The sequence below is a fragment of the Athene noctua genome, chromosome 2 (genome assembly GCF_965140245.1).
Source record: "Athene noctua chromosome 2, bAthNoc1.hap1.1, whole genome shotgun sequence".
NCBI classification, from domain to species: Eukaryota; Metazoa; Chordata; class Aves; order Strigiformes; family Strigidae; genus Athene; species Athene noctua.
In genome coordinates, this window is record NC_134038.1 from 47,422,498 (window position 1) to 47,448,989 (window position 26,492).

General features: G+C 39.6%; 1 protein-coding gene across 9 annotated transcripts in view; it reads left to right on the forward strand.

Moving 5' to 3' along the window:
* NOL4 (nucleolar protein 4) overlaps positions 1–26,492 on the forward strand; it is a 201,319-nt gene that overhangs the window by 111,028 nt on the left and 63,799 nt on the right. For 7 of the 9 annotated variants that reach the window (XM_074899009.1, XM_074899011.1, XM_074899012.1 and 4 more), the window contains exon 6: positions 7,725–8,008. In XM_074899009.1, the coding sequence (XP_074755110.1) occupies positions 7,725–8,008 (284 nt within the window). Of the gene's footprint in view, positions 1–2,564; positions 2,584–7,724; positions 8,009–26,492 lie in introns of those variants that run through there. The other 2 variants (XM_074899016.1, XM_074899017.1) reach the window with 1 other exon arrangement.

Here is a 26,492-nt window from a genome sequence, read left to right on the forward strand (position 1 = left end):
GCCCTGGGAAGTGATGAAGACATGAGCTCATCCCACAGCCTCTTTTGTGACTGCCCCGATACCCAACGCAGGGCAGGGAAGCCCTTTTCTCCCTCCCTTCTAAGCTCCCAGCACCTGTGGCATGCTTCCCTGCAGGTCTTCCCATAAAACAGATCCTGTGGCAGCGGTTCAGACATGGGGCATGTTCTGAAAACAACGCTGTCCTAAAAACATGCTGCACCCAGATGTAGGCTGATTGTGGTAGAGTTTTATTTTGCCCCCCATCACTGATCTATGGGAAGGGAGCCTGGAGTGACCAGGGCCCATCGGTGGTGCCGAAGTGAGCCCAAGGGAGGGCCTCCTGTGGGAGGGCAGCCCTGCAGTGGGTTAATGGCTGCTGCCTCACGTGTGCTGGGCTGGGGTGGGCCTGGCCTCCGTGGGGTCCCTGGCATGGGGCAAGGGCCAGGCTGGGCCTAGGCATCCTCCAGCTGTCACCATGATGTCACTGGGTCCCAGGGGTGCCACCATGTTCCCCAGCTGACCTCCTGCAGCATCTCTCTTGGCTGCCCCAGGGATGGGCCCCTGGCCTCTCCCCCTTGGTGCCTGCTGTTAGTGATGTCCTTGTTCTGTAAGAGGAGCTCTTGGCAAGCTGCCCTGGAGAAACACTCACCAGTGGCCATAGCCAGGCAAAGCCTTGGCTCCCCTGGGCTTGCGCACAGCTCTCCCCAAGCCGCCGCACCTCTGCCTCTGTGGGGTGGAGGGGAAAAGTATTTGGTAAGAGAACAGGCTTTCAGTGTTAGCAGTTTATTGCTGAGGTGCTGCGGTAAGGTAAGAAAGCTGTGTGAGCAAACTGCTGGTCCCAACCCAGGCCCTGTTTTAGGTGCAGCTCCCGCTCACCATCCACACTGTGCCCAGGGAGGAGTAGAGATCTCACTTCCTGTGAGAGGTCGTTGCTACTGAGAAGGGTGGTCAAAGGTCCCTTTGGTCCCCAAAGGTCTCCATGAAACATCACATGGGTTGCACCTGTCCCAGAGGGGGAAAAGGATCTTGGGGCAGGAGTTAGCTGGGCTCATTGAGAGAGCTTTAAACTAGATTTGAAGGGGGAAGGGGGCAAAACTGGAATTCCCAGACATAAGCCCCAGGGTAGATTACCAGGGTTTGTGGGCTGTTGTGCCAGCAATGACCCTCACCCAGTGGAGGCAAGGTATGGAGACATGCAACACAACAAAGATGCAGGGGATAGTGATGGATCAGTAACTGTGGGGACGTCAGTCAAGCTGAAGTGCGTGTATACCAATGCACACAGGCCAGGAGAGGGGGTAGCAGAACTGCCATCCTGTTGCAGGAGAATATTGGACTTGCACAACTCTATAAGAGTTATATCAAGCAAAGCCATTTATTTTTCCAATGGTACATCCTTATGCTCTCGCCAAAGCTCTTACTCATAATTAGCAAATCAGCAATTAGACAACTATCAGCCTTTTCTCCTAGCAGCATAAGACCACTCTAACATGTGCTGTGCAGACCAATCAACTTCTTGTTCATGTGCTGTTCATGCGGCAGTAACTTCTCACAGTTCAGTACTTTTCCACAGTTCAGTGTTGCAGCTGTCCATTGTTTTTCCCTGTCACACAACTCAGCAGTTTCTTATGTTTCTCCCAAGGCCTGTTTCTCATCAAAGCCTAGCTGGTTCTCAGAGGCTGTGCAAGGCTGATAGGCTGATGTCTCCCACACCATCCTAGACTTCCAAAGGGCTGGCAGTCTTGTTTAGGCACCTGCTTGACAGAATCCCTTGGGAGACGGTCCTGAAGGGTATAGGGGCCCAGGAAGGCTGGACACTCTTTAAGAAGAAAGTGTTAATGGCTCAGGAGCAGGCGGTCCCCAGGTGCTGTAAGAGAAGCCAGCACCAGAGAAGACCACCCTGGCTGAACAGGGAGCTTTGGCTGCAACTCAGGGAGAAAAGGAGAGTTTATAGCCTTTGGAAGAAGGGGCTAGGCACTCACAGTGATTACAAAGATGCTGTGAGGCTATGAAGGGTGGAAATCAGGAGGTCTAAAGCCCAACTGGAAATTAATCTGGCTTCAGCAATCAAGGACAACAAGAAATGTTTCTGTAAGTATGTCAGTAGCAAAAGAAAGACCAGGGAGAGCCTCCATCCCCTGCTAGAGGCGGGAGGAAACATGGTAGCAAGTGATGAGGAGAAGGCTGAGGTGCTTAATGCCTTCTTTTCCTCAGTCTTTAATAACAAAACTAGTTGTAGTGAGGCAATCCAGCCTCCTCAGCCAGAAGACAGAGATTGGGAGAATGATCCCCCCGCAGGCCAGGAGAAGACAGTCAGTGACCTGCTGCATCACACAGACACACACAACTCTATGGGACCAGATGGGATACACCCAAGGGTGCTGAAGGAGCTGGCTGGGGTGCTCGCCAGGCTGCTTTCCATCATTTACCAGCAGTCCTGGCTGACCGGGGAGGTCCCGACAGACTGGAAATTGGCCAATGTGACACCCATCTATAAGAAGGGTCAGAAGAATGATCCAGGAAATTACAGGCCTGTCAGCTTGACTTCGGTGCCCAGGAAGCTGATGGATCAGCTTATCCTGAGTGCCATCACACAACATGTGCGGGACAACCAGATGCTCAGGCCCAGTCAGCATGGGTTTATGAAAGGCAGGTCCTGCCTGACAAACCTGATCTCCTTCTGTGACAGGGCAACCTGCTTATTGGATGAGGGAAAGGCTGTGGATGTTGTTTACCTTGACTTTAGTAAGGTCCTTGACACCATTTCCCACAGCATTCTTCTGGTGAAACTGGCTGCTCAAGGCTTGGATGGGCACACACTTTGCTGGGTAAAAAACTGTCTGGATGGCCGGGCCCAAAGAGTTGTGGTGAACGGAGTTAAATCCAGTTGGCAGCCGGTCACGAGTGGTGTCCCCCAGGGCTCGGTTTTGGGGCCACTCCTGTTTAACATCTTTACTGATGATCTAGACGAGGGGATCGAGTGCACCCTCAGTAAGTTTGCAGATGACCCCAAGTTGGGTGGGAGTGTTGATCTGCTTGAGGGCAGGGAGGCTCTGCAGAGAGACCTGGACAGGCTGGAGCCATGGGCTGAGCCCAACTGGAGGAGTTTCAATAAGGCCAAATGCCGGGGGCTGCCCTTGGGCCACAACAACCCCCAGCAGCGCTACAGGCTTGGGGAGGAGTGGCTGGAGAGCTGCCAGTCAGAGAGGGACCTGGGGGTGTTGATTGACAGCCGGCTGAACAGGAGCCAGCAGTGTGCCCAGGTGGCCAGGAAGGCCAATGGCATCCTGGCTTGTGTCAGCAATAGCGTGGCCAGCAGGGACAGGGAAGGGATCTTACCCCAGTACTTGGCACTGGTGAGGCCGCACCTCGATTCCTGTGTTCAGTTTTGGGCCCCTCACTACAAAAAGGACATTGAATGACTCGAGCGTGTCCAGAGAAGGGCAATGACGCTGGTGCAGGGTCTGGAGCACAGGTCGTACGAGGAGCGGCTGAGGGAACTGGGGGTGTTTAGTCTGGAGAAGAGGAGGCTGAGGGGAGACCTCATCGCCCTCTACAGCTACCTGAAAGGAGGTTGCAGAGAGCTGGGGATGAGTCTCTTTAACCAAGTAATAAGCGACAGGACAAGAGGGAATGGCCTCAAGTTGCCCCAGGGAAGGTTTAGACTGGATATTAGGAAGTGTTTCTTTACAGAAGGGGTTGTCAGGCATTAGAATGGGCTGCCCAGGGAGGTGGTGGAGTCCCCATCCCTGGAGGTGTTTAAGAGTCGTGTTGACATACCGCTGAGGGATCTGGTGTAGTTTGGAACTGTCAGTGTTAGGTTAATGTTTGGACTGGATGATCTTCATGGTCTTTTCCAACCTAGATGATTCTGTGATTCTGTGAAATCAGCCGTGCCCCTTGGCAGCCGTGCGGCAGCCATGAGTTCTTGCAGTCCCTGCAGGCCCAGGAGCGGGGCAGCTTGGTCCAGCAGTCAGTTACAAGCAGGGCCGGGAGGTGTTGGGGCCATGGCTAACTCTGTCCAAGGGTGAACATGCCTTTCCTCTCCTGGGCCAGACCCTCCTGCCTTTGTCCCCAAAACCAGTTATTCCTGATGTGGTCTGTGTTGCTGAAATATCAGAAACTCTTGCTTTAGAGTAGCCTTTATTCTTGGCAAAAATAGAGCAGCTGCCCAGGGATGAGAAATGTACTAAACCTTGTAATTTAGTTACCTTGGTAACATCTGTAAGAAACTACTAGTGCTAAACCACTATTTTTCTCTTGATCTCTTGTATTACAATACATGTTTATATTTACTTGGCAAAAGTGTGATTTATAGCCATTGCAGCTGTTCTCCTGAATGTTATCCCAACAGACGATAGTTCCTGTTTCTAATAAGCAAGGTTAAATGATTGTAAAAGCAGATATTTGACTTTATAGTAGAAACTGAGATTTACCATTGTTAAAGAAGTTTCTTCGCAGTTCCATCTCTAGATTTCTTGTAGCTGAGTCTCAGGCATCAGAGTATATATATATATATATATATATATGTATATATATAAATTAAAAAGGTACAGATGGGAAAAAACAGCTCAAGATGGGTGCCTCCAGAGGGGGACCCCAAGCAAAAAATCTCATGGGAAATTATACCCTTATGATCTATGCACATGCCCTTCATGTGATCTTTCTGTAGCTTTCATAAGCCCTTTGGTCCAATGGTGATTCTGGTCTGGGATCTCCTAACACCTTATTGGATTCCTTCACTGTCTCCTGACAGGCCATTATCTTGTCAAGTTGCAGCTTCTGCTGATGGTTATAGCCTTGAATCCTTCTTATCTTCTGGTTTGTGCCGGCTCTGGAGGCCCTCTTTTGCTTAAGGAGGCAGAAGTTCAGCAAATCTAGGTGAAAGTTAACAGCTTGCTACTCGTGTTAAGTAAGTAATGCTAAGCAAGCAGTATACTAAATCACACAATGATATGACTCTAAGAGATCCATTCCAATTTGATTTTACTTATTTAAGCTAAATGACTAATATTTCTTAACATCATCAAGTAACTGTTTTTGCTAAGCAAAGCCAAAACCACGTAAATACTGTATTATTATTTCAAAGTATTGTAATGCTTAATTACATTTACTCAACATAGGAATTTTTCAATGGTTGTATTTTAGAACAAATATAAAAAATGAGATTTTTTTTTTTTTTTTCCTCACACGTGTTTGGCAAACATTCATCATCCAGGGAAAAAAACCATTACTGCTTATGATTACAAGCCAAAACTAACAGCCTTGCTTTGGACTTGGTTATTCCTGGATCTGGCTCTAGGCACAGCTTCCTACTCCGTCATTCCCATTTAGCCATCTATGTCCTGGTAGTGGCCCCTCTGCACTGTGTGACCTGGGACACTTGCGTGCCAACATGCAGAAGTTCCCTAGGGATCAGACTTGCGTGCTGCAGAGTAGGCAGTGCTCCCATGAAAAGGTGGCTTTTTACATCCTCTGATTACTCATTTGTTTCTCTCTTTGCTCCCAACAGCAGGGAATTTTCTGAGCCCTTCAAAGGGAGGAGCATCCCTCACTTGGTGACCTATTCAGTAATTGATTTAATTAATTTGAAACTGTCACTTGTTAAACTGATAATCAAGAAGCCAATTATCTGTTAACAGTCCTAAATACAAATCAGCCGTAACCAAAGTGTTTCTCTCTTAAGTAAAGAAACCTGGGTTTCTTTCTGATATCTCAGAGCTTTTAAAATGATTTGTAAATACAGCTATTTTCTTTAAAAAAATAAAGACCCTATATTAGAATGCCATTATTATTTCTGAAACCGCATTTAGATTTTTAACCTTTTTAATGTATTATGTTCTTTTAGACGTAAGTCTCAGGGCATGATAGAAAGTTTATTAAGGATAAATCCTACTCACATTACTCATTTATGTAGCTGAAATCTTCCCAGGTTTTAAAATCAGAAAATTTCCATTGCTCTGTTGCAGATTGGGTTGGTGTACACATTTAAAAATCTTATTCTAGAAATTCTATGTCTTTTATTGCATATACATTTGTATTTGTAAGACGTAATGTAAATGTGGTACGTACCAAAACATAGCTTTATTTTTTATTGCAGCCATTTATTATAAAGCATTTTGTAAAACCAAAAAATGTTCCTTAAATAAAAGCATTTAAATTATTATTTTTATTATGTATTTTCATGAAACTAGATTTTTTTACAGGTTTACAAGACAATTTAAAAAAATATGTCCAGAATGTGTGCCCAGTCCTGTATACTTTATGACGTAAAAGTGTTGGATGAGTACAGCAAGCAAGCCACTGATGAATGATGGCTTGTCTATGGCTCTCTAAGTACTTAATTGAATTAGATCGTTACCCATTTATGCAATATTTTCTTCACTTTTAAAATTCTGATCTGAGGGTGATGAATAGTTGTTTTATGTATTAAAGATGGAGAGTCAACAATTTGATTAACCATGTAGTTTCAAGCATGAGTATTTCTGAGCACATCCTTCAAATAAAGCATCCTGATGTTTTTTTAAATTCCACTTCTATATAAATATGTTTGTTTATTTTCCATGGAAGTTGTTTAGAAGGGCCCAAAAGCAGATGATATATTAAGGTACTAATATATTAAGGTTCATCTCATCCCATATCTCCAGTTTCAAGCCATACCCATTCCTGGCTGCTAAGCCCCCAGTTTTCTTTCCAGCTTCACTGTCTGAGATAAGCACAGGCTTGTAGTGCCCTGGACAGGTGTTTGCATCATTAGCAAAACCATGTAAGCTGCCAAAAAAGAGATGCTTTAGAGAACAACAAGTAAGCAAATTGAGGGCCAAATTCTGCTCCCATTTAATCCATTGAAGGATAAATTGTTTTACTAGATAGGCTGTTGGCCAAAAGATTGCTTAGAAGTAAAGGGCTGAGTAGTAGCACAGGTGGCACATTCTGGTGCTGATAAACACAGGATACACAAACTCATAAGCATGTGAAGACACATATTAATCATACAATTAATCTGTAAAGTCTTAGGGGTAACAACAACACAACCAGAGTTTTCAGATGTAACTTTCAGGTTGATAATTTAATCCTTTATTGAGCAGTATTTTAAAATATATTGTGACACACAATGCATAAGCAAAGTGAACGAGCACCTGAACAAAATGAAGAGAGGATCTTTGTTTCTGGAGTAAACTTTTCCAGTATAATCTCTACTGCCAGCAGTGAATATATCAGATGTATTTACATCGTATCTGTGCAAGAGAATGTTTATGGATATGACATATGCTGCTCTGTGCCCTTAAAACCTGAGAACTAGATTCTCTCTCAGTACCATGTGCATTGCTGTTGATTTCAGAAATATGCAATACTGCAATAATGAACATGGTATAAGAATCTAAATAGATCCATAGACATATGGACAGACAGATGGATTAAGGCAGACTTTGTCACTTTGTCCCTAAAAATCCTTTGTGATACTTATCTTTTGTGTACACAGTGACACTAAGGTGTCAGCCCATATCATTTCCCTTAACTTAGTAATATTTTATGGATCTACATAAAGTTTTTACTTGAAAACGTGGAGGAGTGTATGTGCACATTTTGCAGAAATGTACTGGTGCTAGTAATATAAGCCATTTTCATTCTATTTTGAAAAACGTTGTGAAGGTTTAAATTATGTTTGAACTGGACAGAGATGATGATGTGGCATGTGACTGAAAATATATATTTTTTAATAGATGATTCAGCCGCAGAGAGTTTTAATGGCAATGAGACCGTGGGACACAGTTCCAATGCTTCAGGGGGAACACACTGCAGGGAGATGGCAGAAACCAACAGTAATGGCAAAACAAATCTGGAGCAGGATGAGCAGCCTCTGAACCTGAGTGACAGTCCCCTCTCTGCTCAGCTGACTTCAGAATACAGACTAGATGATCACAGCAGTAATGGAAAGAACAAATACAAGACTCTCCTAATTTCTGATCTCAAGATGGAACGGGAGGCAAGAGAAAATGGAAGCAAGGTAAGATGCTTCCACATGCACCAGATATGAAGTGTGTAGCTTAGAAAAGGAAAAGATTTGTGAGGCCAAACCAAAGGTTATTCCCAGCTAAGCACTTAATGCAATGTGTCTAATGTTTGTCACATCATTACTCAGATGCTATACATAGATTTGTATGTTCTATTACACATATATGATGCATACGTACATTAAGTTTATGTGAATGTACGTGGGTGAATACATATATATATATAGGCATATATATTGTGCTGACACACTGACAAAAGCCAGTGCAATTTTCCATCGGGCATGAATTTTATCAGTCCATTTATTGAGAACTGTCTACATTACCCATTTTAAATATATATATATATATATTAAAAATATGTATATGATGCGATACATATATATATGTATATATACTGAGATACATATATATATGTATATTTATAGATGACCATCTCATTACATGTATTATGTATCTGTAGAATGAATCCATATGAATGTTAAGTGTGTATGCCCAAGCAAATTACTACATGTGAATTATCAACATCTAAAAGAAACTGATTTGGTTCCTTCCTGATTGTTTGTGTTACACAGGCACCTAACCTGAATTAAAACTGACAAGATTGCTTTAAGAAGCTGTAATCCCCTGAGGGCTTTTCTCTGTAGTTTCCATTATGTGAGTAAGGAGAAGCGAGGATGGTTATATTGTAGATAAAGACAGATCCTATAGATTAGGTAGGAAGCTTTCTAGGAAGGTGTTTGTCATGAGGGCATACAGTAGGGAGGGTGAAGAAATGTCCCATATCATAGAATTTATCCACTGATCTTATTGGTGACAAGTTCCTGATTTTTATCTGATAACTCCCAACTGGATTATCACTTTTGCAGCAGCAATAATAGGATGTTAGTACTGGATCCAAATACTATTATTGCTAGTGACTAGCTTTCAGTAGCCCACTACAAAATAACCTGACAGCATAGATATACTTTGAATGGCCACATTTTTTGCAGAGCTTTGAAATAGGAGTGATAGGAAAATCACTTTTTCTAAGTATATCCAGAAAGGGATTGTACATGACTGATGTCTGGGGAACAACATTTCTTTATGCTAAAGTTTTAACTCCTGTCTTCATTGCCTGTGGAGTAAAAGCACAAACTTGAAATGATTTTTTAATTCAAGTGTCTGGTTTTGTTGGGTAGAGGAAAGGGAGATTTAGTCTTTTTCTTTCTTGGCCATTCCCGTTTAGCAAATCATGTATCCCAAAACCTTCTCCATAAAATCTTTATGAAAACCTGTTTATCGGCATGGAATGTTTTTGTTTCCACAAATTTTCATTTTACTGAAAATGTTTTGAGTATCTCTAGTCTCAGAGTGTGTATACACTCCAGTGCTGGATTTACTCAGTACTTCGACTGTTGCACAGTAAGTCCCAAATTGGCTCATATGAACGGTATCTTCATTTGCTTCAGGGCACATTGTTCCAGTGAACCTTTTATAAGCCAGTCACCTAAATACTGAGAGACACACAGGCTCTTTTGCCTGAGGTACATTACTGCTTCTGTCATTACTCTTGCAAATACACAAATAAGCTTGGTGAAGAAAGGGAGGAGTCTTGATGAGGAACTTAGTTATAACAAAGACAAGAACATAGCCTAATGTTACATTTCCAAAATTAATCAGTTCCAACTCAGATGCAAAAAAAAGGTATCAAAAAATGTTAAAAATCCGTTTGTAATGAATTGAGATGACAATCAAAGCCATCTCATTCTTTGTTATTCTACAAATTTTAAGAGGCCTGAATCATCCCCCACACTGATATATTCTATCATCACTCACTGTCATCCTACCCACTCTATACTGCCAACAATACACAGATTTGTCTCCCCTTTTTGTCCTAGTGAAACTCATGTTGATGTTTACAGTTCATTTAAGTATATGATTTATTAGGTATGCAGTAAAGGTTATTAAATATGGCGTGAAGACTTCAGGAAGAACACACTCCTGGGATAAATAAAAATTTGTCAGATATCTGTAAGCTGAGTGTAGAGTAAAAGAATTTTTTTGTCGCCAGTTTCGTATTTTACAGATGAATTCTACTGGTTTAAAATTTTAAAAAAAGCTATAGAATATTTTCAGAAGGAACAAAAACCATCAATGTATTAGAATAGCATGGGACCGTACTGTATCTCAATGTTTCATCTGCAGACACATACACTCATATAAATCATTACTGCTGTTTTACCTGAAGTGGTATCTTACATGCTAAAGAGTCAGAGAATGGTTTACAAGCCCTAGACCTGATTAAGGAGGTCCTCTTGGCCTTTCCCTGGTGATTCAGGTTACTGGGCCCCTCCAGGAGACTGTTCTGGCCATTGCCAAGCTGATTAATTTTGAACAATGCAGAAGATCAAACTTCTAGTTTTGTGCAGTACTCACTGGATGCACTTGGGGGCAAGGGTATCAAAAGCAACTAGCCAGAACTCTAATTCACTGCCAAAAAGGAAACAAAATAAAGAACAAGTAAGGTTAACAGAATACTATAGTTTACTAGGAGCCACATGTCACATATCCTTATTACCCAGAATACACCAAGTATGTGCGTTGTTTTTTGATGTCATCTAGGAATTCTTCCAGTGCTCTTGCAGCATCCGATCTCCAGCCATTCACAGTTATACAGTTATCAGATATGATTAGACCTCAATAGTGACATCATTGGTAGTGATGGGTAAGCAAATGTGTGTAGTGTAACCTGTAATCATGTTTTCATGAGAAAATAATCTGCAGTATTCACCAAATATCAAATTGATATGCCACTTCTTATCATGTAGTATTCTTACGGTATCTTTATGTGGCAAAGAATTGAGAAAAGTTATGTGAAAAGTTAGTGAAGAAAATATCTGGTTTCTAAGTGGAGGGAAATATATTTTAATTATTTGGCTAGCATTGCAGGAAGTAATACATTATGCTTCCTCCAGCTTCTACAATGGCCCATTCAGCCTGCAGAAGATGTTACTTGCTTGAGATGGCCAGGACCAACCCAGAGGCAAAGGGCTGGAGCTGGGAAGATCTGTTGGCTGACATGTTCCCTGCCTGCTCTGTCTGAGTCTCCTTTTTGGATACTGCATCATATATGATTTATTAATTTTGAAGCCACAGTTTCTTTGGTCAACTTGTATCCATACTGACCTGTCATTAGGTTTAAAGACAACACATCAGAGCTGAATCTAGCCACAAAAAGCCAAAAGATTATTTTTTTTTTTTTTGTCGAAAGTGATCAACATATTATACCTCCTCCACTAAATCACAGATTTTTAAAGGGAATTTACTTTTTCTGGAAACAAGTGGTTTTGTTAAACTACATTATAGGTATTTGCCTGTAGAACACTGTTTACAAGAACAGTGATACTTTCTTCACGTGTAGTGGTGGGCTCCACCATTTGACATTAGAGTTCTGATTGATAATTCTGTACATGCTGCAGAAATAGCTCAGAAGTAGCAGATGAGATAAAAATGGTAGTTTTTCCATCATATTTTCTTTGTAAATCTGACAGCTAATAGTCAAATGTTTTTTGAAAATAATTACTTTGTGGAAGTTAAATTTTTAGAATATTCATCTTGTCAGTATCTATTTGAAGCAATTACAAGCTCTATATGAAAAGTTGGATAGATATTGGCCTCATTCTGTGAAAGGGTCTTGGATGTCAAAAGGATATGTAACATTTTCCTAAAATCAGGCCTCTCTGATGAACACAGAGGAAGTCATTAGTGGTTTGTAAGAAATGCAGTTTTTGGGGAATGATGACTCAAGCTTTCTTGTGTGAAGAGACTGACGACTAACTGGAGATTAGATAACCCTGTGAACAAACTTTAATTCAACTTTTCAAACTACTTGGATATATTATTTAAAGAATGCTCTGTTCATTTCAGAATATGACTTTTAAAACTGATGTTGATAACACTCTTTAAACAAGAATGATGCCTCGGTGGACAGTGTAACTTTACTCTTTGACAGGCAGTGAGTATGTGTGGTAACCTCGTCTTTGTGTAAAAAGACCACATGCTGAGTGCAGTGAAGGGAGTTGCCAAATTGTAAGAGAACCTTAAAATCTGGTCCAGAATGTTTTACTATTCACTGAAGAAGTGTTATGCCAGGAAGAAATGGGTTTTCATAGTCTTAAATACATATATGTAAGTCTGTATGTATATATGTACTTTATATATGTGCTTTTATTAAGCTGATATTAGGAGGGAACTGATCCTCCAGTAAGACTCAGATGTTCATGGCAGTAGAACTTTCTACAGTCATTTAGGGTTAAACTGAAGTCAGTGAAATTTTGTATAGCCACAAAAATATATACATAAATTTACCTTAACAGGACTGGGTCTTTGTACTACAAAAGACTTATAAAGTACTCATCCGTAAATGCTCTGCAAATGCAGTTCTATGAATTCAAATAGTTAAGTGAACATATAAATTATTTTAGATCATTATATACTTATGTCTGAGACTGCTGGGTTTCTGTATGACCATGGTGAAGACTTTGTAGCCCTGAGATTTTTTTGATTTCTGATTCTTGTGTTATTGCTTTTTCTTAGACCATGTATTTTATTTTGAAAACTCATTATATAGCAAAACTTTGCTTTGGGATTTCACAGATAGAAACATATGCTACTGATCATGAATGCGTAGGAGATGCATTAAAGTGGGGTAACAAGGAGGACACACACCGTGAGTCCCTTTTGTCCAGATAGCTACTAACTGTGGACAGTTGGATAATGTCTTCTTTCTTTCTACAATACTAGACAAACTTTCTGATAGAAAAAATTGGACACCTACAGGCCCTCTGGATGTATGGCAGGCTAAGTTAATATGCATTATGTGTAGCTTGAGTGTGTAATTGGCTGCATGGAGAAGTGCACAAGATAAGTAAATTTTCTCTAAGTCTAAAAAGGAAAACCCACTTTTAAAGGAGAGAACAGTAAGTAATGATTGCTGCATACAGTGACCTTTAATTATAATACTGCATTCTAATGTGCAGTTACGTGGTTCACAACAAGGCAGAGCTTTCATGTAGTCTCTAAAAGGAAGATCTTACTTTCTATCACTCATTTAATGCTGGGCTTTTGAAGTGTTTTTCAAGCTTTTTTCTTCAGCCTGATGTAAAGAACAGCCTTATTGTCATGGTTGCCTGCCAGGGGCTGTTTGCTCCCAACTATTGCAACTTCAGACTGGTGTTGTAAATGATGCATTTACACTGTGGCAGGTTAGCTTGGCAGGCTGTCCACTTTGAAGACAGGTCCCACTCTAAGAAGGTATGTAAAGACTGTAACTTTGCATGAGGTCTGAAAGCCAGAGCTCATGTGGGATCCTGGGTGAAGAGTCATTTGAAGCTCATGCATGCTGCTCTAGTTAAAACTTCAGTCATCTTTGGTGGTTAGTCCAGCTGTAGAATCTTGTAACATCTGCTTTGCTGGAGCTCATCACTACTGAAGGAAACCAGGCACAGCCATCCAAGCAGCCTGACTTGAATATACAAATATACAGATAAGCCTGTTGTAATCTGCTGGTGCATCATGAACCCAGCTGTTTCCAACAGTGCACATGAATTTAGCTCAGATAGACACCACCTCTGAGGAGTAAGGTAGAGTTTCAATGTGTTTCTTTCTCACTCTGTCTCCTTTTTATAGATATGATTGCATCTTAGTAAAATAGTAAAGGTCATTCCTAATATCCAGTGAACATCATCACATCTGACATTGTGTCTCAGAGATATGTGAGGTCACAGTCTGTCTAGTTCACCTCTGCCTGTATTTTTGTCTGCAGGTTTCCTTGGGGAAATGCTTAGAAATTAAGAGAGCATACAGCTTTTTCCAAAGCAAGTAAAGTCCTCAGGAGTTAGTGGGCCTTTATATAGACCAACAGTAGCTTATCGAGTTACCTAGGAAGTAATTAAAAATTTTCTTAATGAAGTGTGAAGCAAGCATGCATCTGCTTGAAGCAAGTGGTAAAATGCAGACTGTGGGAACTTGGCACAGTGACAAACAGTGTTAAAGACTTTATTTTTTTAAAATTTTTTTCTTTCTAATTTCATAACAATTTTTTTTTTTTTCATCATCATTCATTATTTATATTCAAGTGGCATAAAGAGGTTTCAGCTGATATGGTTACCTCAGCTCTAAGCAGGAAGGAAAGCTGGAAAGGGTAAAAGAGAAGTGGCTCCTCCTCTTTTGAGGAGGCGGTTAAACTCTGCATGGTGGCTTTTTTGATACAAAGGAAATACCCTTTTGCCCTTCTAGCTTATGCTGGCAAGTGCCTAAGTTACAGATAATGAATCTGGGTTAGGAGTTAGTTAAGCCTTTCAGAAAGGAGTTTTTGACTCCAACTCTGCACAGAAGTTCTCACTCATCTCTCTTGCTTGAAGTTGGATCTCACTATCTAGGTATGGCATAATAGGAAATGAGATTATTTGTTTTAATTGTTATATTTTTTTCATTTTCATAGTCAGATAGAAAGTGTTAAAGCAGTGCTTTACTGACTGCTGTTCTGTTAATGCAAATATCTTAAGAGTCTGCAGTCCAGGTGTTTCACAGCCTTATTTTATGGCATAAGTGTTAAGACTAAGAAGAGGCTTAGCATGAAATTCTGTTTGCTACTGTAATGAATAACCTGTGAGGGGGGATGCAAAGCCTGGTGAAAGGTATAGGCAGGACACATTACAACAGTTATTGGCATATTAGATTTTGAGCAAATAACATCATAAGAGTGGGCAGAGTGCAAAGCCAGCATGATACACACCCTGTAGAGCAGCAAGACATCAGCACAGACTGAGCCTGCAGTTCCACAAGGGCCCAGCCTGCTTCCACTGTTCCAACCACAGCACCAAGGAGAGAATGGTGACTTCTTCCAGCTGTGCCTTAATTGTTATCCAGTGGATTCCATCATTGCTGCTTTTCACAAAATCCTTGGAAATAGTTTGTACGGAGATTCAAAAGTAAAACTGCTTTTTGAACTGAAGGTGAAATCCACACCTGCTGCCATCCTGTGTAGGTGACACAAGACTACAACATCTTTTGGCTTGCATCTCACATCTTTGATGTGTGAAAGCAGGCTCAAATGTTCTGTTGAAGTATGCATCTTTTTCTTTCTCTGCTATACTCAGGTTTGTGCAGAGTAGCAGGCGTGCCAGATAGGCCCCTTCTCTTCTTCTGTGCATGGAGAACATTAATGAAAAGAGAACAAAAAGTGTATGCAAGAAGTTTTGCGATCTCCTCATTTTTTCCTACCTACACAAGAGTGAGATAAACTAGCCTGTTTTCTCTTTCCCTATTAATTTCTACTTCATACATAGGGCTATAGGTTGGTCTCATTGTAAAGACTGAGTCCTTTATATTTTGCTTTATCATTTTATCAAACATTTTGGTTTTACTTTCCTTTACTTTTAGAAAATGAGAAAGCTCAGAAAATCAGAATTTTCTAGTGCCAAAAGTACATTTAATGTTTGTTTGGGGAAAGCAGTATAGTTCTATGAAGAAAAAAAAAAGGTCTGTCTTATTTTTTTACTGCTCTTTAATAGGAGAACTGTTATAGACCACTGATAAGCTTTTTGGTACCAAAAAATTGATGTTAGTTTAATGGTTTAATAAGCCTTTTCCTTGAAAAAGAAGTTGAATTTATAAAGCACTGTTTTTTCCAGACTTAAGTCTTCTGATTTTGGGGGTTACCTATAGCAAATGCCCAAATAGAATGTTGTTATGAAGAGAGACAACTACAGGTGCATGAAAAAAATCTGTGCAGTGTTTGTCAGAAAATATGAATGATCTAGTGTTCTCTAACAGTCACATTCATCAAAGTCCTTTGTCTATGATAACATCAGTTCTATGTCTAATTCCTCCCATTGGAAGTACATTTAGTAGCAGGTTTTCATGTTCAGTGAAAGCTCTTGAAAATGAAATTGGTTTCCTGCAGGGCGTTCATTACAATGATGCAAATCCAGATCAATTAAACTGAAGTTGATGATGCTACTCCAGATTTACATATCTGTAATGGAGAATACAATCTGGCTCCGTATGTATGTGAAATCCCAGCTAATGTTAAACTGGCATGGCAGAGAATAACTTTTAATGTGACCTTTTATAAATTTTGTCAGAAGGTTTGTTTTTTTTTAAAAGGAACAAATGCACATTGGTCAAATATCAGGCAAGTATCAGGTGCTGTTGATTCCAGATTGCATGTGTATTACTCATAGATCCAGCTGTCTACCCTCATTCACACTCGCCTCTGGAGTCATTGGTTCCTCATACTGAAACAGAAGCAGTTGTACCTGGAGGGGATGCAGGACTTTTTCCAACTTGGTTTTAGTGGCTGGACACCTGTTCAGACAACAGAGAAAGCTATCAAGTGCATCTGCAATCAGTGAGGTAAGGTGTATAAAATTACTACTTCCCTCCCCGTTTACACCCAAGAACTCTGTATAACTCAACAGCCTGGGAACCCAAGTCTGTATGTTTCAGGCAAATTCCTGATGACTTCAATCAGGATTTGTTCCTGACACATACCTTCAAGGCTGGGTCTTGTTACAATGAATATCTTCAATCCCTAACTCTTGCTTTTGTGTTTTGTGGTTGGTTTTCCTTTTTTTTTCTTAGGAAGGAAATTGAATTTGTGTTGAAGTCCTACCAGGTCAAATGATTCACTGCAGCTTTTTCTTCTCCTTCTGTTATCACATACACAGCTCCTCTGTCAACTAGAAAAAGACTGAGAGTACATCTTGCTCTTGAAAGATTAAGTACTATTTGATGGTAAATTGAGCAAGATATAATGGGACAGCAGTAATGGCTACCTACTGCAATTGTGTTTAGTCTTAATATGAGTTACACCTAATGAACTGTCTTTTTTTATTTTTCAGATGCAGAGGTTGAAGAGCTGATCCTCAAAACTAATCTGTGATGAATGGCTTGATAATTGGCCACTCTCTACACATGTTATCATCCTCCAAAACTGTACTGTTATTCAAGAAGTTGATAATCCTGAAATGTTACCCCAATTTTTAATGCTGATATTGAATTATTTTCTATATACCAAGACAGTTGCAGAAGAAAGGGAGGAAAGAAGTCAAAAATTTATTTTTTCTTTATTTCTTTAATGACTTTTATAACAACATATTGCTGAGGTTTTAAAATAAATATAATTTTTATTAGTTGTCTTACAAATATCTCACTTTCTAATCTTGTTTTTTGTTGAATGAATGCCAGTAGTCAAATGTCTTGCTGAATACTTTATACATCTTCAAACTGTGCTTTTGTGTGCTCTCCCATTTTCCCTCTATAGCAATTGCTGGGAATAATTAGGTACACTAGAACACTGAATGCTTTTTTTGATACTTATTTATGTAACTGGATTAGCAAGGTGATGTCAGAGAAGTGAATAGTTCCATTTTTTAATAGAATAAGGAAGAAGTAGAATTCAACTTTAAAACTATCTAACTATTTTGTTCTCTTTCATCATTGTTGCTAGTCTTTTAACCCCCCTTTTGCTGCTTCAGCTTTTTCTGTTAATTCTCCTCTGTTCCCCTCCATTTGCTTCCAAAGACTCCTAGGAAGGCCTATCTGAAATTTTGTTTTTAGGAACAAAATAGGAGATGTAGATAATAATACCAATTACCAGAAAAGAGTCCAGTCCTCTCGAAATGGCAACCTAGGTAATAGACATTTACTCCAAGAGGATCTGTAACAGTTCAGCTCACTAAACATCATAACGTGCATGAAGTTTGGATTAATAACCTTCAGCCCTTATAAGAAACAACTGGTGAAGCTGTAATATAAATACAAAAGTGAGGTACTGGAGTAATTGTTGATGTCCTAGATCCTTGCAACAAGGGATTTGCTAGGTGGATTTCCCAGATGGTTTCCAGCAGTATCTTATTCCCCACAGTATAGGGAATAAAAAAGAACAACCTCCAATAATCCCCGTCAGTCTCCTTGACGTTTTGTCTGCCATATGTTTCATCAAAACATCCTGCCTTATATTTCACCTCTAACAGTGACTGATTTTGAATACTTCAAAGCAACAATTAAAAAAGCAACATCTACATTAGTTATTGAGTCAGGGAGTGGATGGTGAAGTAGGTAAACATTGAAAGCTGTGAAATGTATGTAATGATTATTAGACATGGTCAAAAGACAGAGATCAAATAATTTTTCAAAATGCATGGTAATGAATAAGCCACTGACTGTTACAAATATTACAGCACAGTATTCTTGCACAATCAGCAAAAGATCCTGGAAACTGCTATTTGACAACTGTGTAAACAGTCAGCTTTTACTTTTCGCTGGGCACTGATGAAAGAGTATGAAAACATGAACAAGTATGAAAATATGCAGCCAAAGGTAGGGGTCTGTAACTGGTATGAGTTTTCTTTCCACACATGTAAGTGTGGCATATCGTGAAACATTTTAATACTGGATGAATTCTGTATGCATCTTTAGAGCTTTTACTAAGCTGCTGCTTCTTGGAGCTTACAGTGTTTCTATGAAATACTGCAGCTGTTGCTTGGATCTTGGCATGGTACAACTGAATATTTCCCATATAGATGCTTCTTCTCATGGACTGCTTTGGTCACAGACGGTCATTCTCAGTGTCCCTTCACACCTATTCAGTCTGTGCTTTCTTACTCTTCTAATCATGAATATACCATGTGCTGCTCCCCGGATCTGATGGGTAATGATACATGCTGTTCTCCTCATATACATATATACATGCACACGCAGAGGTCTTTTATAGATATTTATTTATTTATTTATTTATTTATTTATTTATTTTCCCTTGTCTGATGAGAACAGTCATATCTAGTGGCCATGCCCAAAGTTTATGGAATCATGCAGATTAATCGGGAGCATATGAAGAGCTCGTATCTCTTGTTGTTGAGGCACCTGCTGTGACACACACCTAACCTTTATGTGCAGGTGCTCCAGTAGACAAGTGTGTGTGATTGTCTTTCATATGTGTATTAATTAAAATCAGGATGATATCTTCTATGTTGCTTCTGACTCTATTTTATATTTGAGTAGAGGTCGTGAAGTAACATGTTTCCTCCTTTTGTGTTTCCCATGGCATTTGGGAATTGTCTGAGTCCATCAGGAAGATCCCTTGCAGAAATATTCAGAATTTCTGCCCTATACCTTCTACCATTGAGCTCCTGGGCTGTACAGTCTCAGGATGGATAAAAGAATCTACATGAAAAACAGGGAAAGGTAAGTTGATTTCCTTAGGGGTTACCACCAACGACCCCAGTATGGCCTGTCCTCAGTCCTCAGCATTATACTATGAGCTCTATATCGGCTCTCAAAAAGACACATGGATATTCTTTGGGCCTTTGTGCTGAATCTGATATCTAAGTTTTATTGAACCCCCTCTGAATGCATGTATCTTTGTCTTACTTGTACAGTTAGTCATACGCTCTTAAAAATCTTTTGCAGATGGAACTCCGTGGGACTGGACCTGTATCAAAAACTGTATTAAATGACTAAAATAAAGGTTTTTAAAATTCCTGTTTCCCCCAGTGTGTTGCTTAGAGGGAATAACTGTGTTTAGTGGAAAAGAAGTCAGATGAGTCTGGGGCATGCGTGCCACCTCGTACCCTCTTGGCTCAGCTGGGAGATGCAGAGATGGAGGAATGAGATATACAGGCATCTTTTGGAATATGTTTCTTATGTCAGTTGCTCCTTAAAGATGACTGTCTCACAAGGTTGATGCTTCTGTGTGGTTCATTAGATGCTTTTTAAAATCCACCTCTGTACATAATCATGCAATTAAGTGTCCACCCTGCCTTCAGGAAACACATAATATACAGGTTTATGTAATATTGAAAAAAAACATATTGGAAGCTATAGTGGATTTGAATAAGTGACAAAACGCAGAGGAACTAAAAAACTTGCTACACAAAGAGGGAATTACCTTGTTAGAGATAAAGCAGTGGTGACTTCACAGATCTCACTGGTTCTTACTAATTAATAGATTGTCTTTTGTTTTAGAAGACAAAGTTATTAAAAGACTCGGCAGATGTAACATTTTTTTAAGTTAGGTTTCAATTGAGATAAAACATTTTTACAATGATTGTAACCAACCATTCATATGAAAGTAGTTAATTATTATACAAAAATTTCTACATAAGGTAGTTGTTAGTTTTATAAATATTTGTTCTAATTAATCTGCAAGTTATTTGGCATGATTGTGTTATTTAGGAAAATAGTGACAACTGTTCTCTCCTCTTCAAGAGTTACCAGGTGATGTTCTACAGTGCAGGCATTCTCTTCTGAGCTTAACATCTATGAATCTGTAGAAGTGTCTTGAATGCTTAACGAGCCAAAAAGGCTTTTAGACTCTCAGACTGCCAGTTCCCTGGCATAAGCTTTTGAAAAACCTGGCTCAGATGTCTATATTTCATAGTCTTCAGTACTTAGCCCTTCATACTTCTGATCTGGGGTATAAAACCCAGGACACGATATTTATTTTTACTGCACTCACTATGCCAATTGAGGATCATTCTTATTAGTATAAGAGGTAAGTAGTTTTTAAGACTAAAGTCTGTTGAGATCACTTTTTGTCTTCCTTATTTTTCCCTTTTTTAGTAGGAAATTGGAAGGGAGTATGCTGTTTTGCTTTTACTCTGTTTCTTTGTTTCTGTGTTTAGATTTTAATTTTTTTTTTCCTATTTAATGCTCACTTTATAATGATGTTTAAAGTACCAAGAATTTATATCTAGGGCTATATATGCCAAATAGCAAATTTTAAAAAAATAATTTAGACTATGTGAATTGACTGTTCAACTGTGAGACAGTTATCTCTACTTGATCTATTCAGCCCATGTGAGGTAGGCAGTGTCAGTGGTGGCAGGATCTTTTCATAGTGATGCCCTTTAACTGTATATGATGCTGCAGTGTTACTTTTTACCTTTGTCATTTAACATCTATAATTCATACAGTTAATTTAAGTTTTAGGATGTACTATTTCTAATAAGATAACTCTGTGCATAATAACTTTTAACATATTGGTATATGTTAATTGCTAGACGTTCCTATATCTTAATTCTTTGGATTTACATAGCATGTTCGGGATTCGGAAAACATCAATAAAAATAAATCAGCTTAACATTGGATCAGTCCCATGAGGCAAGCGTATTCCATCACTGTCTATTGATTAGCAAATACAGTCATGACATAATTAATTGACTTTCCTAAAGCCAAACAATCTGTAAGAAAGCTGGAGAAGTCGTTTGTTTCCTGTGTGCTATACCTGAACATTAATCACAGTACTAATCCTTATCTCCAGATATTACTGTTCAGTTAGGGTAAAGAGGCAGAGTCAACTTCAATTGAATAGCCATAGGAAAGTTTCCTCTGGTTTTATTAGCATTGCTAAAATTCAAAGCAGTTTTAAAAAATGTTTGTTTTAATTTGTGTTTTGCTGGAACCATGAGGATGACAATTTCACTGATTGTCTTGATAAATCTATCCAGCCCTCATCATGAAAACATACATATGTATACACAAGAGATCCTGCAGACTACATTGTTAATACCTATGTGTTAATTAATACCATTGTTAATACCTTAGATGCTTTCCTTAAATTTAGTCATATAGTGTCCATGTATAGTGTATTTGCATAATACAGAAGTTAGCAGCTGTGGCAGTTCATCTTGTTTTTAGATAGCAGAATGGGATTCCGTTGCATAGAGATGGACACTTGGTACTCTTGTAGGGACCTAAGGTTAAACTGTGCCCAGCATACACCTCTCTGGAAGGATGTGTGTCTCACACTGACCTTGTGTCATACTTGCCAGCACTGTACAATGCTCTTCCATCCCCAAATAGCAATGGGGGTCAGTTGCCTTTCACCTAATGATCTGGTTCCCTTTGAGAACTGTCTTGCACATCTGTATAGGCTCCTCTCTTGACAGCTGGTAAGTTCAGAGTACTTTGGTACGAACTGCAGTTAATTTCACTTACATTTATGCTGTTGTCTTTTTTATATTCCTGAGGATAGGACACCAGCATCTGGCCTCTGAACTTCTTTAGATGTGTCTCAGAACGTGGCCCTGACTTTCAGAGTTGGAATGGATACAGCCATTCATTTGCTGATTGGATCATTGATTGAATTAAGTAATGAGTATGTAGCCAAAACTGAGAGAACTGCAGGATGACGAGACTGTTGAAGTGTCAGAATAACTGTCTGAAGTTATTTGGCAGTGTGATTTCTCCTGCTTAATTATGAAAAAAGTCAAAATAATAGTTCAAATCCCTGAAGCACTGGACTTTAGATTTCTAATTTATGTGCAAAATATGAGTGTGTATGTGTGTGTGCGCATCTGTGTACCTGTATCAAGCCAGTTTGACTTAGTCCTTAAATATTACTTCTTACCATACAATCCTTGTTTCACAATGCTGGTATATATAGCTTGGTTGGCTGAGTGCTCTCCCGATTGCTAAATTTATGTCCTACTTAGTAGTAGGCCTGTGTACTTTCCACGTGTTTCTGGCAAGTGCTTCTGACAGTGTGCCTTTATATACATCTTTAAATTACAGATTCCTTTTCCAGCAGCTCATTTTCTAAAACTTACATGCTTCAGCTGCCAAAGCCGTATAACTAATGCTGACACCAACAGATCCCACAGTAGCTTACATGTACTACTTATTGGTGTTACAGCAGTTAGGCACTATGTTTACAATTCACTGGGTTTTGGGCAAGTGTTAACTGAAACATGTAACATAGAAAACAAAAAAGATTTAAATATTAAGAGCGTTTTTTACTTTAAATAGCAAGGAATATACAGAGCTGAGGGCAAAATTTAACATCTACTAGTGCTCCATCTCTTGCAGTGCTCTGCAAAGTCTTTCTGCAGCAGGTCAGAGGCTGGGTGTTCAATAGCCTCCCTCTTCCTTCCTTCTTGGAAATGGCTTTGTCACCAGGATGTGAAATTTCCACTGCCATGCAGCCATTTTAGGCCCTCACTTCATCTGCTTGTTCCTTGTAATTGGCATAAATGACTTTTTATATTATTACGTCCTGTCTCCTGAGTTGTTGGGAACTCTTCCTCAATCAGCCTTACAAGTTAATCCAAGTCAACTGTGTTGTGATCTCTTACATAATTACTTATTGAGAGAATTCAGCTCGAAAAGTGGATCCACTCTGTATGGTGATCTCTTCATACAGGTTTATTCCAACATGATCTCATGACTTTGAGTATCTCTTCTTACACTTGTGCCAGAAGCAGAAGTTTCTCCTGTTGCCTCTGCTACAGTATATGAAGGCAAAAGCCAATAAAGAAGTCAGAACAGCTGCCCATTCAAAACCCAGCTCACAGTCCAAGTCTTACGTTACCACAGCTTTAGTTCAGTGACCTTTTCTTGCCATTGTTTATTTCAGAAAAAAAGGCTCTGAAAGACAATTTATTGACTAGAACAACTAGTGAGGTTGGCAAGAAGACATTCCCTATCTGATCTTGGGAGCACACATTTCAGGTCATTGTTTACCTGTTAGAGTATTAAAAGGAGGAAAAATTCTGAAACTGGAGAAACCAGTATAATGTTATGGAGACTTTAATTTAGCAAATAGCATGCAAAATGAAAATAGTAGTATTTTCACAAAGCAGATTTGCTGTAGTTTTTTTTGAATATGGAACTAGATTGGATGCAATAATACTTTTGTATGGTACTTTTGAAGAAGCTATTCAAAAAATTTTTTTAAGTAGAGAACAAGGAAAGAAATGATCCTGTGTGTAGCAGTTCAAAAGCAAGACTGGCAGCAGAGCACTGAAGTGATCTTTGTCAAATGGCGTGTCAGTACTTAAAGCAGATCTGATCATCAGCATTGTCAGACAGAGGCTCCTCCATAAGGGAAGGCAGTCAGGGAGCTGATGATGGCCATGACCCAAGGGCAGTACTCTCTCTCATTCCGGTGTAGCTCCAGAGCTTGCAGGGCAGGGCTGCTGGCAGTAGCAAGTCCCACCAACAGCCCAGTGACCAGCAGACAAGCAGGAGGGGGTGGCAGGTCCCAGCTCAGTGCAGGAAGGGCAGGCAACAAGCCAGGAACAGCCTGGGATACCACTGGCCCCCACTTGCCCATGGCATAGCTCAGCCTCAGTGGGGCTTCTGAGAAGCAGCACAGAGGTGGAGGTCCCAGGAGAGGTGGCCAGAAAAAATAAGGCCTAATGGTGCCTCAAGCTTCTGACAAGGGTATGGATTAATGACAGAAAATGTAAGAGGGTTTTAAGTGGCAGTGGTAAAAAAATAAGTTTTATCTTCAGACCCCATTCCTGTGTCACCTGGGAGGACTTGTATTAACTCTGAAAGGGCAAATTTCCGTGGGCTGTGCTCAGGCTACAGCCAGCTATCTTACACTATAGAGATGTTTATTTCTGTCTTTGGTGGAAATGCAGAATCCAAGATACAGGAAAGCAAAAGGATGGCAGTTAATTTCAAAAATTAATGGACCTCACTAATCCTACCCTAAAGCCTTTCATCCTTCCAGAAAAAAACACATGTAGTTACTTTGAATTAGTTAATTGAGGGCAGAGCAGCTTTCAATGATCAGATCAAGTGAAGAACTAACCAAGGTAAACCATTTCTGGTGCACAAAGTTAAGGCATAAAGCGTGTTTCCATAGCTCCAGTTATTTAAAACCTGTGAAACATGAGCTCTGCAAAACATAAGGCAGCAAAGACTTAAGTTTGGCCCCGCGATCCTCCTGTCAGCTGTAGATCTTCAGTGATGTGCCAAGCCATGGATTTGCTTGTGGTCATTAGGACTGACCAGTGCTGCTTTTTTTAAGGATCAAAAAATAATTAAAAAATACATGGTAGAAACATTACTCAAGAAGTGTCAAGTTGGAGGCTGATTTATCTGCACACAAAGGATAGAAAAAAAGAAGATAAATAGGCTTCAGGTTTATTTCAAGGCTTTTTGTAAAACAGCTACTGTAATACTGAACCTGGAAATAGTGAGTGTAGTCCACAAAGCAAAACAAACTGATATAGTGTTTCCTCTTGAGAGTTTTCCAACACTTCAACACTTTTCATGATATGTGTGTAATTACACTATATTTGCTTCTTAATTTTAACAAGATGATAAATAAGCATTATTTACTTATTTAAGATATTGGCATGAACGTATCAGAAAATATATGGGGAGTGGTAGTAGGGGAAATAATTCACTGTGGTTGGTTTTCAGTGAGAAACCTTTGGCGAAGAGTAGTGAGGGAACAAACCAGAAATTTCTCAGTGTCTTTGAAGTTTTGCAACTGGGTGATTTTGCTCCATTTTCTGGTGTGAGAGTAGACCTGCCAGACTCCAGTGATATTTTCTGTATTCCCGCTTTTGGCAAAGCATCCTGAAGAGGAAGGCTGAAGAAAATACAGCTTCCTTCATCTTCCTCTGGAGTTTGAGGGATGGCTTGTAGGGAATGCTTTTGCAGATCAAGAAGTCTGAGGTAGTAAAAAGGGAGTGGTCTGGCAAAAAAGGTTGTACACTCTTCTGTAGTTTTCTCACACTGATAATGCTATTAAGGAAAGTAGTTTATGTATCTTTTTCTCTGACTTTTGAAAGGCTGAATGGTAAATGGCAGAAATTTTTGCTTTCAGCTGTATAGGCTTGGGGGTTTGTGGTTTTAAAGAAAGGTAAGGGTTGTCCTAAAACTCATGTGGAACTTTGATTAAGCATATCATGCAGAATTTATTAGCAATTAAAAACTACTGGATGGTCCATTTGTCACACATAATGTCTTAAGAGTGGGGCCCTGGAAGGCAGTGTGTTAAAAGGAACATGGCTGTGCATAGACATACTGCTTCATACATTGGTTGACCTCTCATAAGTTTGCTAAATAAAAGTATAACAGCTACTTAGAAAGTTGATTCTTTTTAAGAACATCACCTTATCAAATCATTTTCATGAACGTTATTTCATGCCTTCAACAGATTTTGTATAACCATCACTTTATACTTCTTGCCTCCAGTCAAGCTGTGAGGCTAAATTATATTAAATAAATTTTAAAAATATTACTTCCCAGCCTTAGTCAGTATTCTGAACTACATAATAATGCCACAGAATATTCCAACTTGTACATATATCTAGAAAAATAATAGTACTTGCTCAAAGTGCTATGGAAATGGCTAATAAATGTGGAATTCTTCTCTGTATGGATACCTCCCACACACTACTTTGAAATTCATTCTACCTAGAGCAAGAATTTGCAAGTTACTTGTTAGATCTTTTAAAAGTATGACTTTCCATAAAAATACGTTTAGATGCAAAGTGTTATTTAGAGATTTTATGCCAGACTGTTCCTGTTTTACTCATGTCCCAGGTGAGAAATGTTTTTAAAAAGCTTGGCTACAAGGAAAGTTTTATCCAGAAAAAATACTGGTTTGCTATCCAGATGGTGCGGTTTATTCTATCAATGTGAAAAGATGTTTGTTGTGGTGCTGATCATTGTCTTGATTTTGTTTCC